The 18,892-nt window shown below is 36.4% G+C and overlaps 1 protein-coding gene across 3 annotated transcripts; it reads right to left on the bottom strand.

Moving 5' to 3' along the window:
• Positions 1-293: 293 nt before the first annotated feature.
• On the bottom strand, positions 294-18,567 carry LOC146538782 (uncharacterized). 3 transcript variants are annotated; one of them, XM_085186149.1, is made up of 11 exons: positions 17,386-18,567; positions 16,168-16,332; positions 12,965-13,113; positions 11,511-12,742; positions 10,423-10,630; positions 9,683-10,080; positions 5,518-9,466; positions 4,800-4,903; positions 4,033-4,220; positions 3,199-3,307; positions 294-2,844 (listed from the first exon to the last, which is right to left on the bottom strand). In XM_085186149.1, exons 1-11 carry the CDS (start codon positions 17,929-17,931, stop codon positions 2,567-2,569), a joined length of 7,326 nt encoding a protein of 2,441 aa, XP_085042275.1. In that variant the 5' UTR covers positions 17,932-18,567; the 3' UTR covers positions 294-2,566. The 3 variants fall into 3 exon arrangements, with proteins under 3 accessions (XP_085042275.1, XP_085042276.1, XP_085042277.1); XM_085186150.1 differs by having other exon boundaries at positions 12,660-12,742; positions 17,386-18,565; XM_085186151.1 differs by having other exon boundaries at positions 10,423-10,627; positions 12,660-12,742; positions 17,386-18,565.
• Positions 18,568-18,892: the final 325 nt, after the last annotated feature.

The raw sequence follows: 18,892 nt of genomic DNA, 5'->3' as shown, positions 1-18,892 counted from the left end.
ATAACGAACAAAGCGAGCGACAGCCCGTTTAAATTACTTACGTATAAACAACATAACGCACTACTTTCTGTACAGCGATATTTCAATATTTTTTACATTTTTTAAATGTTATACCATACTTTGCACTACATACACTATGCTATGCACTATGCAGAACAAAAAGATTTTTTCAATTTGAATCAATAGTTCCTGAGAAAAGCGTGTTTAACCAAACAAACTTCATCATCATATTACTAATACAATATAATATCAGTATATAACAAAAGAGGACAGGAAACAAAAAAAGGCATCACAATTTTTTCACAAAATTATATTTTGTGTTAACATCTGCTACAAATTCCTTACATAATATTATATTTACAATATTTATATTCTACACATTAGTAACAAGTAACATTGATAACCTTACAGGAGCAGATCTTACATTAAAAAAATATCTGATTAACTCAGGCATAGCTGAAGTGAAGCCATATTGGAAAAGAAATGTAAAATACTACAATAAGTCATTTAAGACAATTCAAGGTTCTTCTATAGAATAGTAACTACTAGATTACCCATATACAAAGATAATTGAAGCTAACTGTACAAGTTTTAGAAAAACAATATAAAAATGTTTAACTTAGAAATTTACTTGAAAAAAAATATATAAATAAGGAAATACTGTTTTGTTATAGGCAGAGTAACATTTTATATATAAACAAAGACTTATTGCCACTTACATACAATCATCTTTCATGATGAAAACTTAACTCATATTTCACCCAATCATTATTATAAATTATATTTTGATTTTATAAATAAAATTATTCATTTTCATAACAAAAAATAATCATATTAATCAATATTAACTTTACAGAGAGCTTCCAGTATTCTTTAATCACAACAGCCCAAATATAAAATTAAAAAAGAAAGAACAAAAATAAAACTATCACACCCACCTATGCCTGAATTTACCAAAAAAAAAACTACCATAAAAAACTAAATGAAAAAAATGACGCTGTAACAAAATCTAACTTATAAATATAATAATGCAAGATGATTCAACATTTGGCAATAAATTAAAGATTTTTAACACAAAAATATTATCCTACGAAAAAGTTAATTACTATGTGTGTAAAAAAAAATATTAGGCCTACTGGGTCTCGCCCTTTAATACTATCACATTAATTTATTAAAAAATAAAAGAAAACCTTTCTTTTTTAAATTTCCACATATAAGCGAGTTAGGCAGAGGGAACCTAGTGGCAGGACACTCTGTTCCCCACAACGCCCTAATTGTTGAAGAACTCTGTTTGTCTTGTCACCAGAGTAGGGAATCAAACAATTTATCACTCTGAATAGGAATCGACCACACAACCGTCGCTTTTACACTCAGATGATCTTTATTATTCTTTTAATATACAAATAAGCTAAGGTATCTATGTATACGTATATGTATACAGCCTTACATAACAAGCTGGCAACATTTACAGTTTATTACATAGAGGAGAGGAAAGAGGCACTTCCGTTAATTAATAAAAAAAAACTAAATTACAAACTGTACAATATTCACGATATACATATTACACATAATTATATTAATTAGGTGTCGATGATTTTTTTTTTCAATTTACATACAAAAGACTGCAGTGTTAAATTTCATGTGTCAAACAATATTTCTTATTGATGGCTCTTAAATATATTATGGATAATTAAAAAAAAAACAAAAATTAACTCTCCATTCTTTACTTTCTACAATTATAACATATGAGATTAACTGAACTAGCAAAGGTAGGCACAAGAAACTCAATGTAAAGACAATCAATCAACCTTTTTCCACTTTTCTTTTATATTGATGAGTGGCTTTTGTTTATCAGAATGGGAAATAAATATTATTTAAATATAATCATTACATAAGATACTCAGACCCACAACTATAGAGTACTAACAGCTTCAAAAAAAATACATAATATTTATTAAGAAAACATGAAATTTTTAAAATATTAATATATATAGAAGCCATCAACTAATCTTTGGATAAACACATAAATCTAACTGATTATCACAGTGCCAAGTGACCATTTATTTTTCGAGACCTTTTACAACCTCCACCCACTGGAATTACTAATACATTAAAATTTATATAAACATAATTTGTTATATATATGGTCTATCAATGTTTCGATATCTATACTCACATAATATTTACAAAAAATATATTTTTTACAAGAAGAAAACGTCTGCAGCGGTCAAAAAGAACAGAACACAATAAAAACTTATTGCACTAAACTACTTCCCATGTATTAAAAAATCTATCTGCAATTTTGTACTTTATTCAGCGTCGTACCAAAACAAAGTAAAAAATATATATGCCATACAAAAAAATAATAATAAGGCAACCAAATTGGTGTTATATACAATAAAAATACAAATACATCTTAAAAGCGTTATTTTGTACTTCCACTTAACTATATGATACAGTCGCTTTTTGGTCACAGATTAAACAATCACTTTACATACCCATATCACTGTCACTCAGCTGTCAATGTCACTATCATTCACTGTTTCCGGCACTGGGACTTGGGTCGCTACCGACGCATCGTCGAATTGAGGGTCTGCATGGTCAGAGGTGGGTTTATATATCCAGCGTAGGCGTAAACGTTGGGCTGCTGAGCCCTGGGATCAGGTCCTGGGTACTGGACTCCAGGTTGGACGTTCATCATCTGTACTGGCAGGTTGTTGAACTGCTGCTGCGGTGGCACTCGATAGCCGTTCAGGCCGTACTGGCTTATTATGTGGGTGTTCAGGTTCGGTGACATGCGGGAACCGGGGCCCATTTGCACGTGTTGCATGGGACTGAGATTGCCTGGAAGAGATTGGAGTGAAAATAAGTATTCATTCTTAAAAAAAATATATTTGTTATGCATCACAATTAGCTCTTAGAAAGAGAAAACCACTTTGATAAGAAAATTATAAAAAAATTGTCATCAATTCAAATCAAAGTCCAAAAACCTTTTGTATGTATTACTATATAAATATATTTTGTTGATACGGTCCAGCCTTTTGATTAACAAAAGCTATACCCCATATTTACTGATCTTGGATCAGTATGGTGTATTTACAAGTCTTTATATCGAACATAGTTTTTCTTAAACTATAAAATTCTAAATGTATAGTGTTGAGTATAAATTGTATTATAAAAGATTAAAAAAAAACTCACTAGTAGTATTCCTTGTATTCCGTGGAGACTCAAGTTGGTTGTGCGCTGGAGCATAATATTTCGGCGCGTGGTAGTGCCCGGCGGGCGGCGTGCCGGCTTGCTGTCCATACTATAATTACAATTTAATATTAATTCATTTATACCATACTAGCGGACGCACGCCGATTCGCTTGCTTATTTGCACCCTTAGGGATGAATTTTAATAAAATATTTTCGTTATATCGTTTATCGTTCAATGAAATATTTTTAAGTCTGAATTTCAAATTTTATCAAAATTGGTGCTGGTTTAAAAAAAAATCCATACAAACTTTAAACCCCTATTTCATCCCTTTAGGGTTAAAATTTTTCAAAATCCCATCTTAATGGATATCCAGATTACGAAAGTAAATAAAATTTCAGGTTTCTACCATTAGCGGTTACGGCTGTGCGTGCGTCTTACCTCAGTCAGTCGGGACATGTCCTTTAATATATATAGATTACTAGGAATCAGAAGTAAATAAAGAAAGAAGTAAATATAAAAAATTACATGTCCTACCCAGAAAGGTCTCTCTTTCTTATATTCTTTTTAAGTTAAATAAAGGCCCTTGTGGAGCAGCGTGTGAATGTAAAAGCGACGGTTGTGGGTTCGATTCCGACTCCCTGCGGTATTTTCATTTTTACATTTTGGTAACAAGACAAAGCCCGGTGTTGAATTCCGCCACGTTGTCGATGCGTGACGAACGGAATGTCTTAATACTTTTTTTTGCCCCCCTCTTGACTACAGTTTCCCATCCCCACTGCCTCTTCAATGGCACCTTTATATTATAATTCTAAAACCAAATATCAATAAATCACCTGAGGCGCAGGAGCGGGCGGAGTATGCGGCGGGTGCTGCGGCGCGTCTGCCATTTGCTGCAACTTGGCGAGGCTGCAAGATGGCGCCCAGCCCGCGTGGTACTGCTGCTGCTGCTGGAACGACAAATAACCACCCTGGTATCCGGCTGTCGTCGCTCCTGAGGATGTGCCTTGCATTACGGTGCCACCTAGAATGTAGTTATGGACATTTGTTATGTAAACATTGAAAGGGTTATTATTTTATATACGGTAGAAATTCGATTAACTAGACTCAATTAGTGTTCACTCTAACAACATTTGTTAGGCATTCGGATAATCAATTTGATATGAATAAAAACGGATTTTGTGCATATGTACAACACATAAAGTTATGTGTTCAAATCAATGTTTATTAAGAAGTTATTAAGATATAAATTTTCCAACATACAATATATAGTTACACTTATTGGCCATGGTTGGTAGTCTGGATACAGTTTCTACTGTAATAAGAACTTATAACAAAAGGACGAAAGGACCCAAAACACTTTATGTTACTAGTATCTTAAAGTTAAACTGAATAATAAATTAATTTATATGCGAAACATAACTAACCTTTCTCTAAACTGTTTTTTATTCTTTAAAACCAAAAAATGTTATGTATGTTATAAAATAATAATAACTGTTTTGTTTAGGGCCAGTATTAGTATTAGTTTTTCGATCATTTCCTATTCAACATTTAATAATTTACTATACGTTTGTTTCCCTTAAAAATATAGAAAAAAAATTACCATGAGGCGTGGGATGAGGATGAGGGGGTGTGGCTCTATGGCGGGCGGGGGGTGTTGCTGCTCCTCGCACGGTCTTATCTGTGTTTGTACTGCTTGCGTTGTTTCTAAATAAAAGTCAATATAGTAAGTATAATTTATATATTATAAAACATTTTTTCAATGGGATTGGCCATGTGCAATTCAGTATAACAGTCGAAACTCTAAAATGCAAATATTTCAGACATTTATTTAGAAATAAATTTACGCGAGTATTCTGGTTAAAATAGTAAGTTATTTGTCTCCAACAACCTTATTATGTAAAATATACCATTTATAATCTTTAATCATAATCAATAGTGTTTGTTCTTAAATTTTCTATACTTTCTATACACTCTTACCAAACTAAAAAAAATAAATAAATCAGATTCACGCTGTATAACGCACACAGCAGTGCGGAGCAAGAAGGCAGATGGAACATAGTGTTAAGACATTTCATTCCGAACTTTCCACTGAATATTGGAGGCATTGCGTCGTTGAATGGCGGAATTCAACGCCACACTTTGCCTCGACACCAGATTGAAGAAATGAAAATATGCATTTAAATAAATATTTAATTTCCTCGAGTGGGAATCAAACCCACAACCAATCGCCCTTACAGTCACACTTTGTGCCCCTGTGCCCCGACTGACCTCAAGATTTAAAATTATTAAAAATATTAAGATTTTCAAAATATTCTTACCTATTTCTATTATTAATCTTTTGCTGTTTGGTTGGCTGATTGGGCTGACTCATGATGGAGGGAATATGCAAGGACGAATGTGGGTACTGAGGACTCGGAGCCGGATGCATATGCATCATGGAACATGGAGACGCTAAATCCGATCCTATACTTGTCGGAGACTCCAGTCCAAGCTGGCTGACATCCAGTTCACAAGCTGGATATTGGACTGAATGGACTGAGTTGCTTGTTGAGTCTGGGGTATAGACCCCCATGGACTGCAATGCTGGACTGACCGCTTCACACATCTCTTCTTTATGCGTCTCTTTAGGTGACTCATCTTTTTTGGACTGACGAGATTTTTTTTCTATTTCCACCTTCTCTTGGCATGGTCCGTTCTGGTTGAATGTTTTGCAGCCAGGAGACGTCAGGATTTGTGGGCTCTGTTGTCGGAATTCCGCACAGCTAGTCACAACTTCCTGATGCTTGTTGACTCTTTGCATCATTTGCTTTATCTGTGCATCATTACTATGAGACTTTTTGGCATCGCATTGTGTTTGACACGCGGTCGTCGTTTTAGATTGCTTGGTAGGTTTGCACTCGTTTTTCTGGCAATCAGATGCTTTCGAAGTAGGAGCTTTGGTTTCTTTGAAATGTGACAACCCCGTCGTTGCGTATATACCGCCAGATAAAGCACCGTACGCCAGAAAGTCCTTCTGATCGTACTTAGGATGCAACTTTTGTGGAGATTTCTGCATTTGATCCAAGTGAGGTAGATTAAATCCTTGAAATTTGTCCAGGTAATTTTTGTCGTTGTTTTTCATATCCAAGAATCTGTTATGGTCCCACGTTCTAGTAGGATCCCAGGGCGCCCATTGCGACATTGTGTACTGTGCGTGATTCGTGTGGTAATTGGGAATTTGATTCATCGCGTAATCCGCTTTAGGTACTAATTCATTGTCGTATTTAAATTTAGGCAACATCTTGTTTAAATCGTTTTGTTCCGCTGCTTTCAGGTTAAGTTGTGTGGAACAGCTTTTATCATGTTTGACAGACGTGTTCTTGTCGCATTTGGCGACATTTGACTTTTCCTTCTTAAAAAAATCTTGTTTCTTCGGCGCCTCCGTTGGTTTGCTTTCCATTTTACTCGTTACCGCAAGCGTATTGATCACATTTATTGGCACAGATGTTTCAGGTTTTCTAGCAGATGAATTTTGTTCTGGAAAAAATAATTTCGGCTCCGGTGTACTTCTTGGGGTTTCGTTTTTAGCCGATTTCTTTTCGGTTTTTTCCATTTTACTGTGCGCTGAGTTCACTCTGACATCTCGCAATTTACTTTTCTCTCTAGGTTTCTGATTGAGATCGTTTTTATCATGAGAATTCGTTTGAACTATACTCATGGAGCTGCTTAATGAATTTTGTATGTTAGAAAAGCTGGGATCCAAATCGGCTCTCTCCATTCCCAAGTTAACAGCAGCGTTCGCGCTTTGACATCTCGGCATATAGCTTATATCAGCGACAATCGGCACTTTAGGTATGACTGGATTGACGACAGGCGATGTGATAGGGTGGGGTACTTCCAGCTTCGTCGTACTTTTGCTAATGACAGGTGGTGGATCAGATATAGTATTGATAACTCTGCTAGGATCACTCGTCTTCACTAGCACTTTATCAGTTTGCACTCCTTGAGACTCCTTACTGACAGCGCCTCTATTATTTATATATGGATGATGTATTTGCACTGGATTTATTGGCTGTATTGTCATCGAATTGCTCACGGAGTTGTGGTAATTTGGTATCGAATTCTCGATTATACTTCTCGATACAACAATTTCATCTTTTCTATTGTGCATCATATCATTTCTAAACGGTATCTCACTCTCTTTACTAGTGATGGTCATTTGTAACTTACGCGCATCGATTTCATTATAATCGATTTTAGGGGGTTCTGGTTTTTTAAGAGTCACATCTCTATGTGGATCTAGATTTTGTATGATTGTTTCTATTTTGTTAGGTGACTTTTTCTCTGGTGTTTTACTTTCATCAATAGTTTGGTGTTGTATTACTGTCTCCTTTCTAACTTCACATTTCTTCGGTTCACATGTGATTTCCATGTTAACCTTCTCAAGTGACTTCTTTTGTTTAGGGGATTCACTGATAACAGTCTTATCATTTTTCTTTGGAGATATGCCTGTGTTGGGTGAATTAGCGTTATCAGATTCTCCTTCTACTACTATAGTTTCAATTGGGTGCATTCTCGGTACTATGAGGTCTACGGGCGGTCGTAAAGTATTAGAGTCAGAGGGACCTTTAGCATCAATAACTATATGAGCGTTCTCTGTAGATACTACTGGTAGTACTTTGGACGGGGGTTCACTTATGTCTTTCGGCTTAAAATCATTATTTTGTATGGGAATTATGTTGGTAGGCTTAGGAGAAGGTAGTGGACAACTTTGACTATTATTATCATCTGATTCCGATATGACAATCGTATCTTTATCATCAAGCACTGGTTTAGTTGGTGATTTAAGTTCTCCATTTATAGTCTCTGGAACATTTTTACTTTCAAGTTTCTCCTTTGGTATTTCCTCGTTATTTTCCATTATACTCATATCCGGACCGTTCTCCACAATCGTTGGGTCTTCATCAGTTTTGTCTTTATCAGTTTCGTTAATAACTTGATCTTTTTCAGCTATTGATTTAGGAGAATCCATATGAATGCTGTCAAGTTCCATATCGCTAGTGTGGTTGTCGGTACTGTTGTCTTCTATAGGCCTAGGAGTAGCTGGTTTGCTTGGTATGCTCGTTCTTTCTTCAGCTTCTTCAACATCCATCTCATCATCTGCTTCACCAGATGAATCTTCAGAACTTTCCCCATTATTTTTAGCTTTATCATCTGGTTTATCATTATCATTTGGAGGTTTCTCCACATTTTTCTCAGCGTTAGGAACTGAATCAACAGGTTGCTCAACAGAATCATCTGTCCTATAATCATCATTGATGGCTTCGTCGACTTTTGGTTTTTTGGCGACCGGTGACTCAACTTTGTTAACCTTTTGCCGTTTGGGTTGGCGACCCTTCCAACCAATTTTCCTTTTAGTTTTTGCTTTAACCTCACTAACTGGAGTTTCCATTTCATGCCGAGCATCCACACTCTCTTGACTGTCTTGACTATCAGACGCGTATGCGGGTTCTTTAAGTGTTTTCCGCCTATTTCTAGGCAAATCGCTGATTTCCTCTTGAATCTTGGACTTTCTGGCAACACTTTTACTCCTTTGCCTTCTCGGAGTGGCTTCAGGTTCTTTAGCTTCATCAACACTTTCTGATATCTTTCTAGTCACGTCCCTTTTCCGTTTCCGTGTACCCTCACCAACATTAGGCGTAGTTTGATAAGTACTTTCACTATATTTGAGCGGCCGCGTCCGTCTCCTACCCGATGAAGTTACTTCCACCGGCATATCCGGAGTCTCCTTTTCTGACTTTGCTTTCGTCTCAACTTTAGCGGTTTCCGGTTCCGTTTCGGTGTTTTCGCTTTCCGTTTTCATTTCTTCATCGTTTTCCGTTTCTTGATCAACGGATCCTTCTTCCGGTGATCTAAACGGATTTACCGTTGGTGCTAGTAGAGGCGTCCATCTTAGACATTCGGGGTCTATCTCAAGTCTGGGTCGACTATTGACTTTTTTCATATGATTATCTACTTTATTCCAATCAACACTGATACCTAGTTTCACTGTATCATTGTTAGGCACGTATCTCACAAAACCTAATAGCTGGAACGTCACAGCTATGTCATTCATATGCATTCCCGTTGTAAAGGCGATATCTTCGAATGTAAACGGCCGGTCTTTGTGATCGTATAAGAACTCTAATATCACTGATTTCCAATACGCGTGGTAAGAAACACGACCTAAATCAGATAAAGGTTTTTCTGGAGTACCGGGTTGGCCTTCTTCTTTTGACAATAAATAACCTGGGAAAGAAACAACATAATTACTATAAAGTCTCAAATATTTTATACATAATAAATATAAAAACATTCATTAAATTAAGCTTAAAAAGTTGCTAAAAGACAACACTTTTCTTCATCTAGTCATTTTTTGATTTTTAATGACCAATAAAACAAAAGCTAAACTAAGCATTTCACAAAAAAACTACAAAAATTAAAAAATAAAACTCCACCACTCACTAAAATGGATGAGAAACCGCCCGTAGCCCTGCCTTTGGTACTGCGGCATTGTCATTATACACGATACGTTATACTTCTGCTGACAGTGTTTCTCTTTAGAGAAATAACCAACTAAATGGCATCCTTTCGCATCGTTTTTCGTCAATACATAAAACAAAAATGGCTCGACATCGTAATACAGTGTTTTGTGGTCCAGGAACAGCTTCGCTAGGAGGCAGAGATTTTGACAGTATATCTTATTTGCATTGCCGTCCACTTCGAAAACGGATATGTCACCACATCTGTATATTTCCGTCGCTGGGGGGTGTCTCCATAGGCATTTGTCCAAATGTCGCATTAACACGGCTCGACTTTTCGCATATTTCAAACAAAATTCGCATAGGAATAGCTTTGGCAACCTGCAAGAGATTATAAAATTTGAAATTTAGACTCTTAAAAATAGTTTATTGAACACATGTTTCAAGGTTTATTAGTATTCACCCCTAAGAGTGCAAATAAGCAGACTAAGCTGCGCGCAGTTTCTTGAATTATTCCAGATATTGCGTATGAAGTAGAAAAACTCACGCCATGTTTTGTCTACAACAGCAGAGAAAAAGAAATCATAAATATAAATATACTCCCGAGAGCGAATCGAAACCACAACCATCATATTTACATTCAGACACTATCATTGAGCCACGACGGCAAATGACGGCACGACGAAAAACTTCGAAATCTAAAAACAAAAATAAAAAAAATACCTGGCATACTCCTGTGGGAAAGGACTCGAGTACCACGTCTCAATCTCCCACTGTCCAAACTCGATGGCCGATGGGCACCTCGAGGGTGGTGGGCCTGCACTCCCCGAGGGCGTGGGCACCACTTCCTCAGCCCCTCCGTTGGCTGAACGCGCCTGGGAGAACAGTTCGGCATCAGCTTCTGTGACCCCAGGTGGTAGTCTCTTGCCTTCTGGAAAGTAATAATAGATATATAACATTCGCATTTATTGGGTAAAAAGGTCGTTACATATTATTTTATTTTTATATATATATCATTTTGAAATTGATATATAATTTCTCTGTCTGATAGACAAAACGCGGCGTTGAGTTCCGCAGCTCAACGCGCAATATAACAAGAATTGGGAAACAGGGGATGGAGTGTGTTAACACTAGGGTTCCCTTTACCTATCCAGCGTGAAACTATTATTTCTTTTTTAAACACCAGAATATTTTTTATTTTTATTCCCCTGCTCTGTTAACAAGCCAAAGCACGACGTTTAGCGAAGAACTGAAGTGTCTTAACGGGAACAGAGTGTCTTAATGGTTCCCATGTTCCCTCTGCCTACCCTAGTCTTTTCAAGACAGTGTGAAGAAAAATAAAAAAAAGAATATTAATACATTTAGATATAAAATGACACAAAAATGACATATAAAATATTAAGCACCGAACTACTAAAAAGTAAAAAAATAATGAAAACAAAAAAATATAAATATACAAATAAGTACTGGGGAAATTTCGAGAATATTCGAGAAGCGCGAGCGAAAGTGCGTGCGGCTTGAGAAGAGGGTGAGGCATATAGTATGCGCGCAGTAGACGAGAAATCCGGTCTGCACAATCAGACACTTGTAACGCGGCTCCGCTTGCATAAAAATAAAAACAAAAATATTTAAACACGCGTATCGCATAACATATGTATGCAGATAGAAGATTCGAGAACATTCGAGAAGCGCGAGCGAAAGTGCGTGCGGGCGTGCCTTGCGGGCGGTCAGGATCTAGGGGAGGGTGGGTCGGGGGTAGTCCGGCCAGCCAATCAGACACCACTTTCACCGCGCCTCCCGTCACATCTTACCCGTCTGATTGGTGGCCGGGCCCTCGCGATGCAGCTTGTGCGCCTGCGCGTCCGCACCTCCCCCGCCTCCCCTCTTGCCCTCCGCCGCGCGCACCACCAGCGCGGACGCGCTCAAACGTCCCCATACCTCCCCTTTCACCTTCCCTCCTCCCTCCCCCAACTCCTCTAACCTCCCCTCTTCACCTCTCTTCGCTCGTTCTCTACTAAGCGTCGATTGATACCCCTTGAAGGTTCTATCAGTGCTCCTTAACCCAACTTCATCCTCTAATGTCCCCTCTGCACCCCTCTTCGCTCGTTCTCTATTAAGCGTCGCTTGATAACGCTTAAAACTGCGACGCGTGCCTTTTAACTCTCCCTCCTGCTCCTCTAACCTATCTTGTCGCCTTAACATCTCTTTACTTCTCCCTCGCCTATGTTCTCTGCTAAACGGCGCTTGATATTGCTTTATACTGCAACTTGTTCCCCTCACCTCCCCTTCCTCTTCTTCCTCAACATCTATTCGGTCTCTATTTTTGGACAGCCTCTGTTCTCTATTGAGCGTAGCTTGATACCGCTTGAAGGTACTCCTCGTTTCTTTCAGCACCTGATGCTCCTTACTTTCGGGCTGACGCTGAGCGGGACAAGGACGAGGACGCGACTGCGAGCGGGACGCCGTGCTCACGGAGTAGAACTCCGAGAGGCCATCGAACAGCGTGGTCAGCAATCTTTCTCCACATCTGCTGCGCCGACGATGCCTCAACGACTCCGGCTGTAAAGGTTCCGGGTCCCGGTTCGTTTCCGGCTTAGATTCTATGACCTTCTGTTTCTGAGCTTCGGCCGCGAAGCCCCACGCACCGTTGGGGGACACGTCTGTGGCCAGCCGTTCAAAGATAGTAGGAGGCGGGGGTGGCGAGGCTGGTGGAGGGGGCGAGGGGGTGAGGGACGGTAACCGCGGTCGGGGGCGGGAGCGACGTTCCACACGCAGCTCTAAACGCTGCACACGCGTTACTCTAACGCCGCCCCACTGCGAGCCCTCCCAGCTTTCCCATTCCCCAGATGACTCCCTGCAGCGACGTTTCTTCACCATATTGAAGGCAGAGAATCTGAAAAATTTCTGTTTCTCCTTGGACATTCTATGTTCAGTGGCGGTGGTGGTTGTGGTTGCATTACCGTCGGAGGGCTCGTCCTCAGAGTCAACGCGTCGAGCGGCCGCCTTCGGTTTCCTCTTCTTCGGCGTACCTCCCATGGCAGCCCTGCAACAGAAACAAGATGATCATTAGTTCAAAAAAACTGCTTATGATACTATACTTAAGTTAAATGGAATTCAAATTTATATAATAACTGTTTATTATATTTTTAAACCACTTAAACAAATAACAATGAAATAAATAAAAGACTTTCTTATATTCAGAATACTTAATTTGTTTAGTAGCTCTACAAAGTATGAAGTACGAGCTTGATGGTTCAATAGTCACCTGTCGCGGTCGCAGCGCTCGCAGCGCCAGGGCGGGCGAGTGCAGCGCGCGTGCGCGACGCGCGAGCAGCCCCCGCAGCGCGCCGCCCACTCCCCGCCCAGTCCGCACAGCGCGCACCGCGCGCACGTTCCGCACGACCACCGCCCACTCTGCACAATCAAAACATTAACAAAACTTTAAATTCACCATAAACATATGAGAGGGTAATGCCTAGGCGAATTGAAATGGATATTACTTATGCAGTTCACTATTGCAAGTTCAACATAGTTCTTAATGGCTAGCAAGTTATGTGGAGGACACACAGTGTTAAAAAACTGATGTGGCACTGTCTAATTTTAATATATCCTTCTTAGAGCAACACGACAAAGCGCGTCGCGAGTAATGTGGGAATCGGACTCACAAACTCTGCCCTCCATACTAATTTCCTGTTTGTAGGTTAATGAGTAGTACAGTTTATAAAAGTTGACAAAGTTAATATTAATGATCCAAAAATATTTCTTAGTTTCTGTAAAATACAATAATAAAATTTTAAAAACATTTAAAATATTTGATAAATAGCATACTCTCATGTGAAAAAAAACAAGGATGGAAGAACTTTGATGTAGCTCAATAAATGGTTTTATTGATGGCTTAGAAGTCAGAGAAGTTAGACAGTAATCAAAAGATGTGTGTTTCAACACAAATCTTTTGATTACTTCAGCTAATTAAATATAAACAAAATAAAATTATTATTTGACAGTTGAAGTTTTAATAAAATAGTTTGCAAGTGTAAACTTTCTCATAATAATTTATTAATCTATTCCTAAAGAACCACACACACAATATATGGATTATTAAATTTAAAAAACCCATTTAATATCAATATACAAAAAAGAGAAAATCATTTATAAGGATCCTTACGTGAATAAACCATATGTGCATAATAAAACTGAACATATGTTTATAATTCACATGAATAAAAATGAAGTTTGACCTAGAAACATACTTGGAAGAATTTAAAGAAAATCACTTCGTCATAAAATATCTTTATGGCTTTGACAACCAATTGACATAAATTATAAATATATATTTACTTTTACTTATTTTTGCACAAAAAGTTATTATGTGTTTTCCATTCAACATGACATTGGCGAAGTTTTTTAGTGCTGAATTGGCACGCTCGGAACGCCATAAATAAAGAGCAACAACAACAACAACAAGTTATTATGGGTTACACATGAAAAACATACAAGAAGTAATGATATGTTACAACTTGCATTTCCAAAACAGAAGACTGAGGGTGTTAAAGGAACTTTTAAATTCACGGCATCGAAGGTGTGGAATGATTGCCTCCACCATTGAGAGTCAATGCCTGCTTTTTTATGACTTTCAAAAGAAAATTAAAGAAATATATGTTAAACTTAAATATAATGAAAGTAAGCTGTGTTTTTTAAATACTTATTGTTTTTTATTTATTTAATATATATGATTGTTTATTTATTTATTGATTATCTCTATATTATTATTTTTTGTTTACCACATCCACTATTATTTTTATTTAATTTTTTTACGCCACATTTGGTAAGCAGGCAGTGTCCACTCTTTAATATTCAATTTTTAATCTTTAAATAAATATATATATACACTGGTTGTGTCTCCTGATAGAATACAAAAAAATTTTTATTTCTCTTTGGAATAATATATATATATAATAGTTTTTTAAAGTTATAATATGTACAAATTTTTGATATCAATTATTGCATCCCTCCTGTATCCATTTAAATTTATTTAATGCTTGTGAATTAGGATGAGGTTGAAAAACAACGCTGTAGACAACACGTCTCATAGCATTCCCTGAGCCTCACACTCCTTTTACCGTTTTGTTTTCTTTTTACTTGTTTAATTTTTGTATTTGTATTATTTTAAATTGTATTAGTATAGTTAGTCATAAAACGGTAATAAATTTATTTTGAATTTGAATTTATTTTTTGTTATTGTAAGTTAAAAATTCCCTCTGTCAGATAAAGCATGACGTTGAGTATGCACTCAACATGCAATGTCTCGAAAATTAAGCTGAGAGTGGGAAATGGAGTGCCTTCGCACTAGTTCCCTTTTGCCTAGCCTGCTATGTGGAACATGTAAAAGAAAAATAAAAGTGTTAGTTTCTATCCCAAAATAGTTAGTGTGAAAATTTGTTTTTTTTTTGTAAATATATTTACACTATTAATATATTGATAGTAAAATATATACAAATAGTTTCACAGCTTACTCTATTTCAAATAAAATTAGCTATGTGATTTATCTACTTATCCATTATTTTATTCAAATTGTATAATGATATATTTTTAAAAACTCAATATTGGCCATTATGGAACAGTGGAATAGCATCTGACTATAAGTGTTGTGGTTGTGGATTCAATCTGCAGAAAAATTCAAGAAATTAATTAATTTCAGCTACCAGATGTGGGAAGGAGTTGAGTTCCAACACTCAACAAGCAATATCTTGAATGCAGGAAGAAACTGAAGAACAGAGAGGGAACGGAATCAGTTATGGAAGACTGTGTTTATAACAAAAAACTGTACACAGAACCAAAGAAAATAAACTAATTAACATACATATCATATGAGATAAACAAAAACAAAAATTACAACCAAAATAAAAAAACAATTAGCAGACTATCCATTTACATAGGGACAACACAAACATGATCATTATACATTTATTTATTTACTCTGTAATCCTCATATTGAATGAGATCTTTTTCGTAATGGCTGCCTTGATTGCACAACTATTGACATTATATTTTTTTTATGTCTGTTTAATTACATAATTAGTATGTTTGTTTGTTTTATTTATCATTTTATACATACATTAGGCCACTAATGTAGTTTATGCAACTTGAATCATATTAAATAATAGCAATTTAATAAAAAAAATATTAAATCTATTAACTTATTTGTGAAATTAAGCTTAAATTTTTTGTTTCATAAATTTTTAAGAGTAAGAATACTTAGTACTTTATATGGGACTATACATTTTTCCCATCTTGGTAAGCAGAGACAACTTATGTGTTTCATACTGAAAATCTCTATATTATAAATATAGATAAATCATTGCAATTAGTTAAGATATGTTACAACTTGGCCGATACTGTAATTTTTTAATGTTATTTCTTATTTGTTTTTTCGTATTAATTATTTTTCTTAAAAATAAATATCCATACCTTCAAAGTAGTTAAATTTATATACTCCAATAGGTTCAAGCAAGTGGGATGTGCATAAGACTTGCACTGGTAGCAGCAAATTAGGGCCTCACTGGCACCAAGCTTGTTCCTGCTATCAGTGCCGAGACATTCCGCACACACTGGCACTCCACCTGGACTTTGATTCTGGAATTTTATATAAAGAAATGTTTAGATGTATATATATATATATTTTGGCTGCAAATCATTGTTTTTTTAGCTTCACATTGTTTTCTACATTTGGCATGGTAGGCAAGAGACTAAGACTCTTTGTTATCCACTTTCTGCTTAATTTTCATATTATTACATGTTGAGTGGTGGAACTCAATGTCTTTCTTTATTTTCTTTCCAGATCAAGAAAACAGAGTATCTCCCGAGTGGGGATCAACCACACCACATACACAATACACCACAACAGACAATTTAGAATTATATTAATGCTTAAAAACAAAAAGTTTTTTCAAGGACTAACAGGAAACAAAAATAAAAAATTAAGTAGAGAAAAAAATGTTGCAAAATATAAACAAAGCTAAATGCAACTCCTAGTTCAGCATAATCATACTTATATTATAAAAATCAATGTTGTTAGAATCCAGATCTATGAGTAAATTTTCTAGGTGCATAGAACAATTTAAGACATGATTCATTCATGAATCATTCAAGGAACTAAAATAAATTGAGAGAGTTAATAAATTTAAGATATTTGTTTTTTAGTCACAATTCATTTCATAGTAATTGTTGCTTTTATAGGTTTTTAAGAATTTTCAATAAAATATATTAAAATGTAAGTTTAAGCTTATTACAAATAATTACTAAATTAATAAAAGGAAAAATAAATAATAAAATCTGCATAAAATAGAAAAAAAAAATGTGAACAAAAACAAAAAATGTATTGTCTTATTTTTTTTCTAAATGACTAAATGCAGTAAAAAATATTACTTCATTCATTCAAGGTAAAGAATGAATGGGAAGTTTGCAATGTTTATGTTTTTGTTTACTGATAACAGTTTATGAATGAATCTAATAGCACAAAATAATGTTTCATTTAAAAACTTATTTTTTTTCATTATTATGCAATTTTTTGTATTTTATAAAGCTAAATAAATTTTATTGATAAATGTTTAAAATATGTAACACAAGATTCTTATTTGATTTTGTAATAAGGCTAGAAGAATATATGGTTTTTGTTTGTATACTCACATTATCTGGACTTTCTTGAGGTTTTCTATGCTTTGAGATGCGATCTGATGCGGTGAGCGGTCGATCTGTTGCCTTGTAGTTTCCCGCGTGGTGAAGCAACAGGCCCCTGGCCACGGCGCGCTTGGCCGCCGCACGTAATATATTCCGCACGTCAGTATTCTCCTCTACCGACACTTGGTACGCTTGGCGCAAATGTTTTTCAATAGTCTTTAAACTAGAACCATCTCGTTCCCCCAACTCGCGCACTGCCTTCGCCACCGCCCGGGACACATCCACATCGGAAGCGATTCTCAGTATCTTGCTCTGCAGCCCACCAGGGTCCTTGTAGGAGCTCTGCCCCTTGTTGTACACCTTCAGGACGACGCCCTCGCGCACGGCGCGCTCCAGCCGCTCCGAAACGACGTCCTCATGATAGTTGTGGTGCTGCCTGATCGCATGACATATCCTCTCCACGCTCGGCCTCTGTTTCTGCGACCTTATCTTGTGTATCGCCTCAAGTATCCATCGCTTCCACACTTCTTTTCCAACGTCGTCTGGCTCGCTCATTTTTATAAACAATTATTTTGTGCAGCCGTCAAAGTAACGGTACGGTATCACAGCTAGAGATGTGTCAACACCCATCGTATTTTGGCGCCTCAAGCGAAATTCCATTTTATACAATGGAACTTCGCCGGGAGCGACCGGTAAGTACGGCCGCGGTGCGAGACGCCAGTTTAGAGCATGTCCGAAACGCCGTCGCCAGCGGATGACACATCGCACCTCGCGAGCGGGTTTTGGCGGAGCGGGCATCCGACGGCGGCCATCTTGTGGCAATCTCAATTTACGTAGCGGACAAATACACGCGACGTAAATAATCAAATCGACATATAATTTATCACTTTGATCCTTGAATACAACTATACACCATCACAAGTATCTTTTAAACATTCATAAATATTAAAATAAAACTAAAATACTGCACAGTCCGTTCCGGTTCCTTTTACACAAAGCGCCTTCACCAAACAAACAAAACTTTAGTTGTGCAGTGTCTATAAATAAGTTATTTTATAAAAAATATTACATTATATTGATGCAGAATTACTCTCTTATTATAGATATTTTCCAAAATTTTATTGAAAACATTCACAAAACACTAACAAAAGACTCTTCAAAATGGCTATCAATCAGTTTCCTTGCTATAAGAAAAAATAATTTTGATATCCTGTCCGTCACAATTGTATTGCCATTTTTAATTAAAATATACATCATAATAATTAGGGCGCTTTCATTGTCTATGACAAAAAAACAGGAAAAGGTTATAAAAACTATTATTATCTATATAATAAGTTCTAAATTTATTTTTTCTTGTTAAATGATATATAAGTTAGTTTAAAATCCTGGTTTAGGTTTATTTTTTAACATAATAAAAATAACATTAAGGAACGAAATGTTACCAGACTAAACTTTTTTATTTCTTAATAATACCTTTCTTTAAAAATATTTTTTTATTAAAAACATTTTTGTTGTA

Source organism: Heliconius melpomene, chromosome 5 (genome assembly GCF_056956725.1).
Source record: "Heliconius melpomene rosina isolate 202511_hmr_F chromosome 5, ASM5695672v1, whole genome shotgun sequence".
Classification (NCBI taxonomy): domain Eukaryota; kingdom Metazoa; phylum Arthropoda; class Insecta; order Lepidoptera; family Nymphalidae; genus Heliconius; species Heliconius melpomene.
Note: the sequence above shows the minus strand (reverse complement) of the source record. Positions and strands in the feature narration are given on the sequence as shown.

Excerpts from the sequence above, each read along its gene's own strand:
- LOC146538782 (XM_085186149.1), bottom strand. The coding sequence starts at position 17,931 with ATGAGCGAGCCAGACGACGTTGGAAAAGAAGTGTGGAAGCGATGGATA. Across the intron at positions 10,631-11,510 it reads CCCGGCCACCAATCAGACGG|AAGGCAAGAGACTACCACCT; the intron begins GTAAGATGTGAC and ends ATTACTTTCCAG. Across the intron at positions 4,221-4,799 it reads TCCTCATCCCACGCCTCATG|GTGGCACCGTAATGCAAGGC; the intron begins GTAATTTTTTTT and ends ACTACATTCTAG.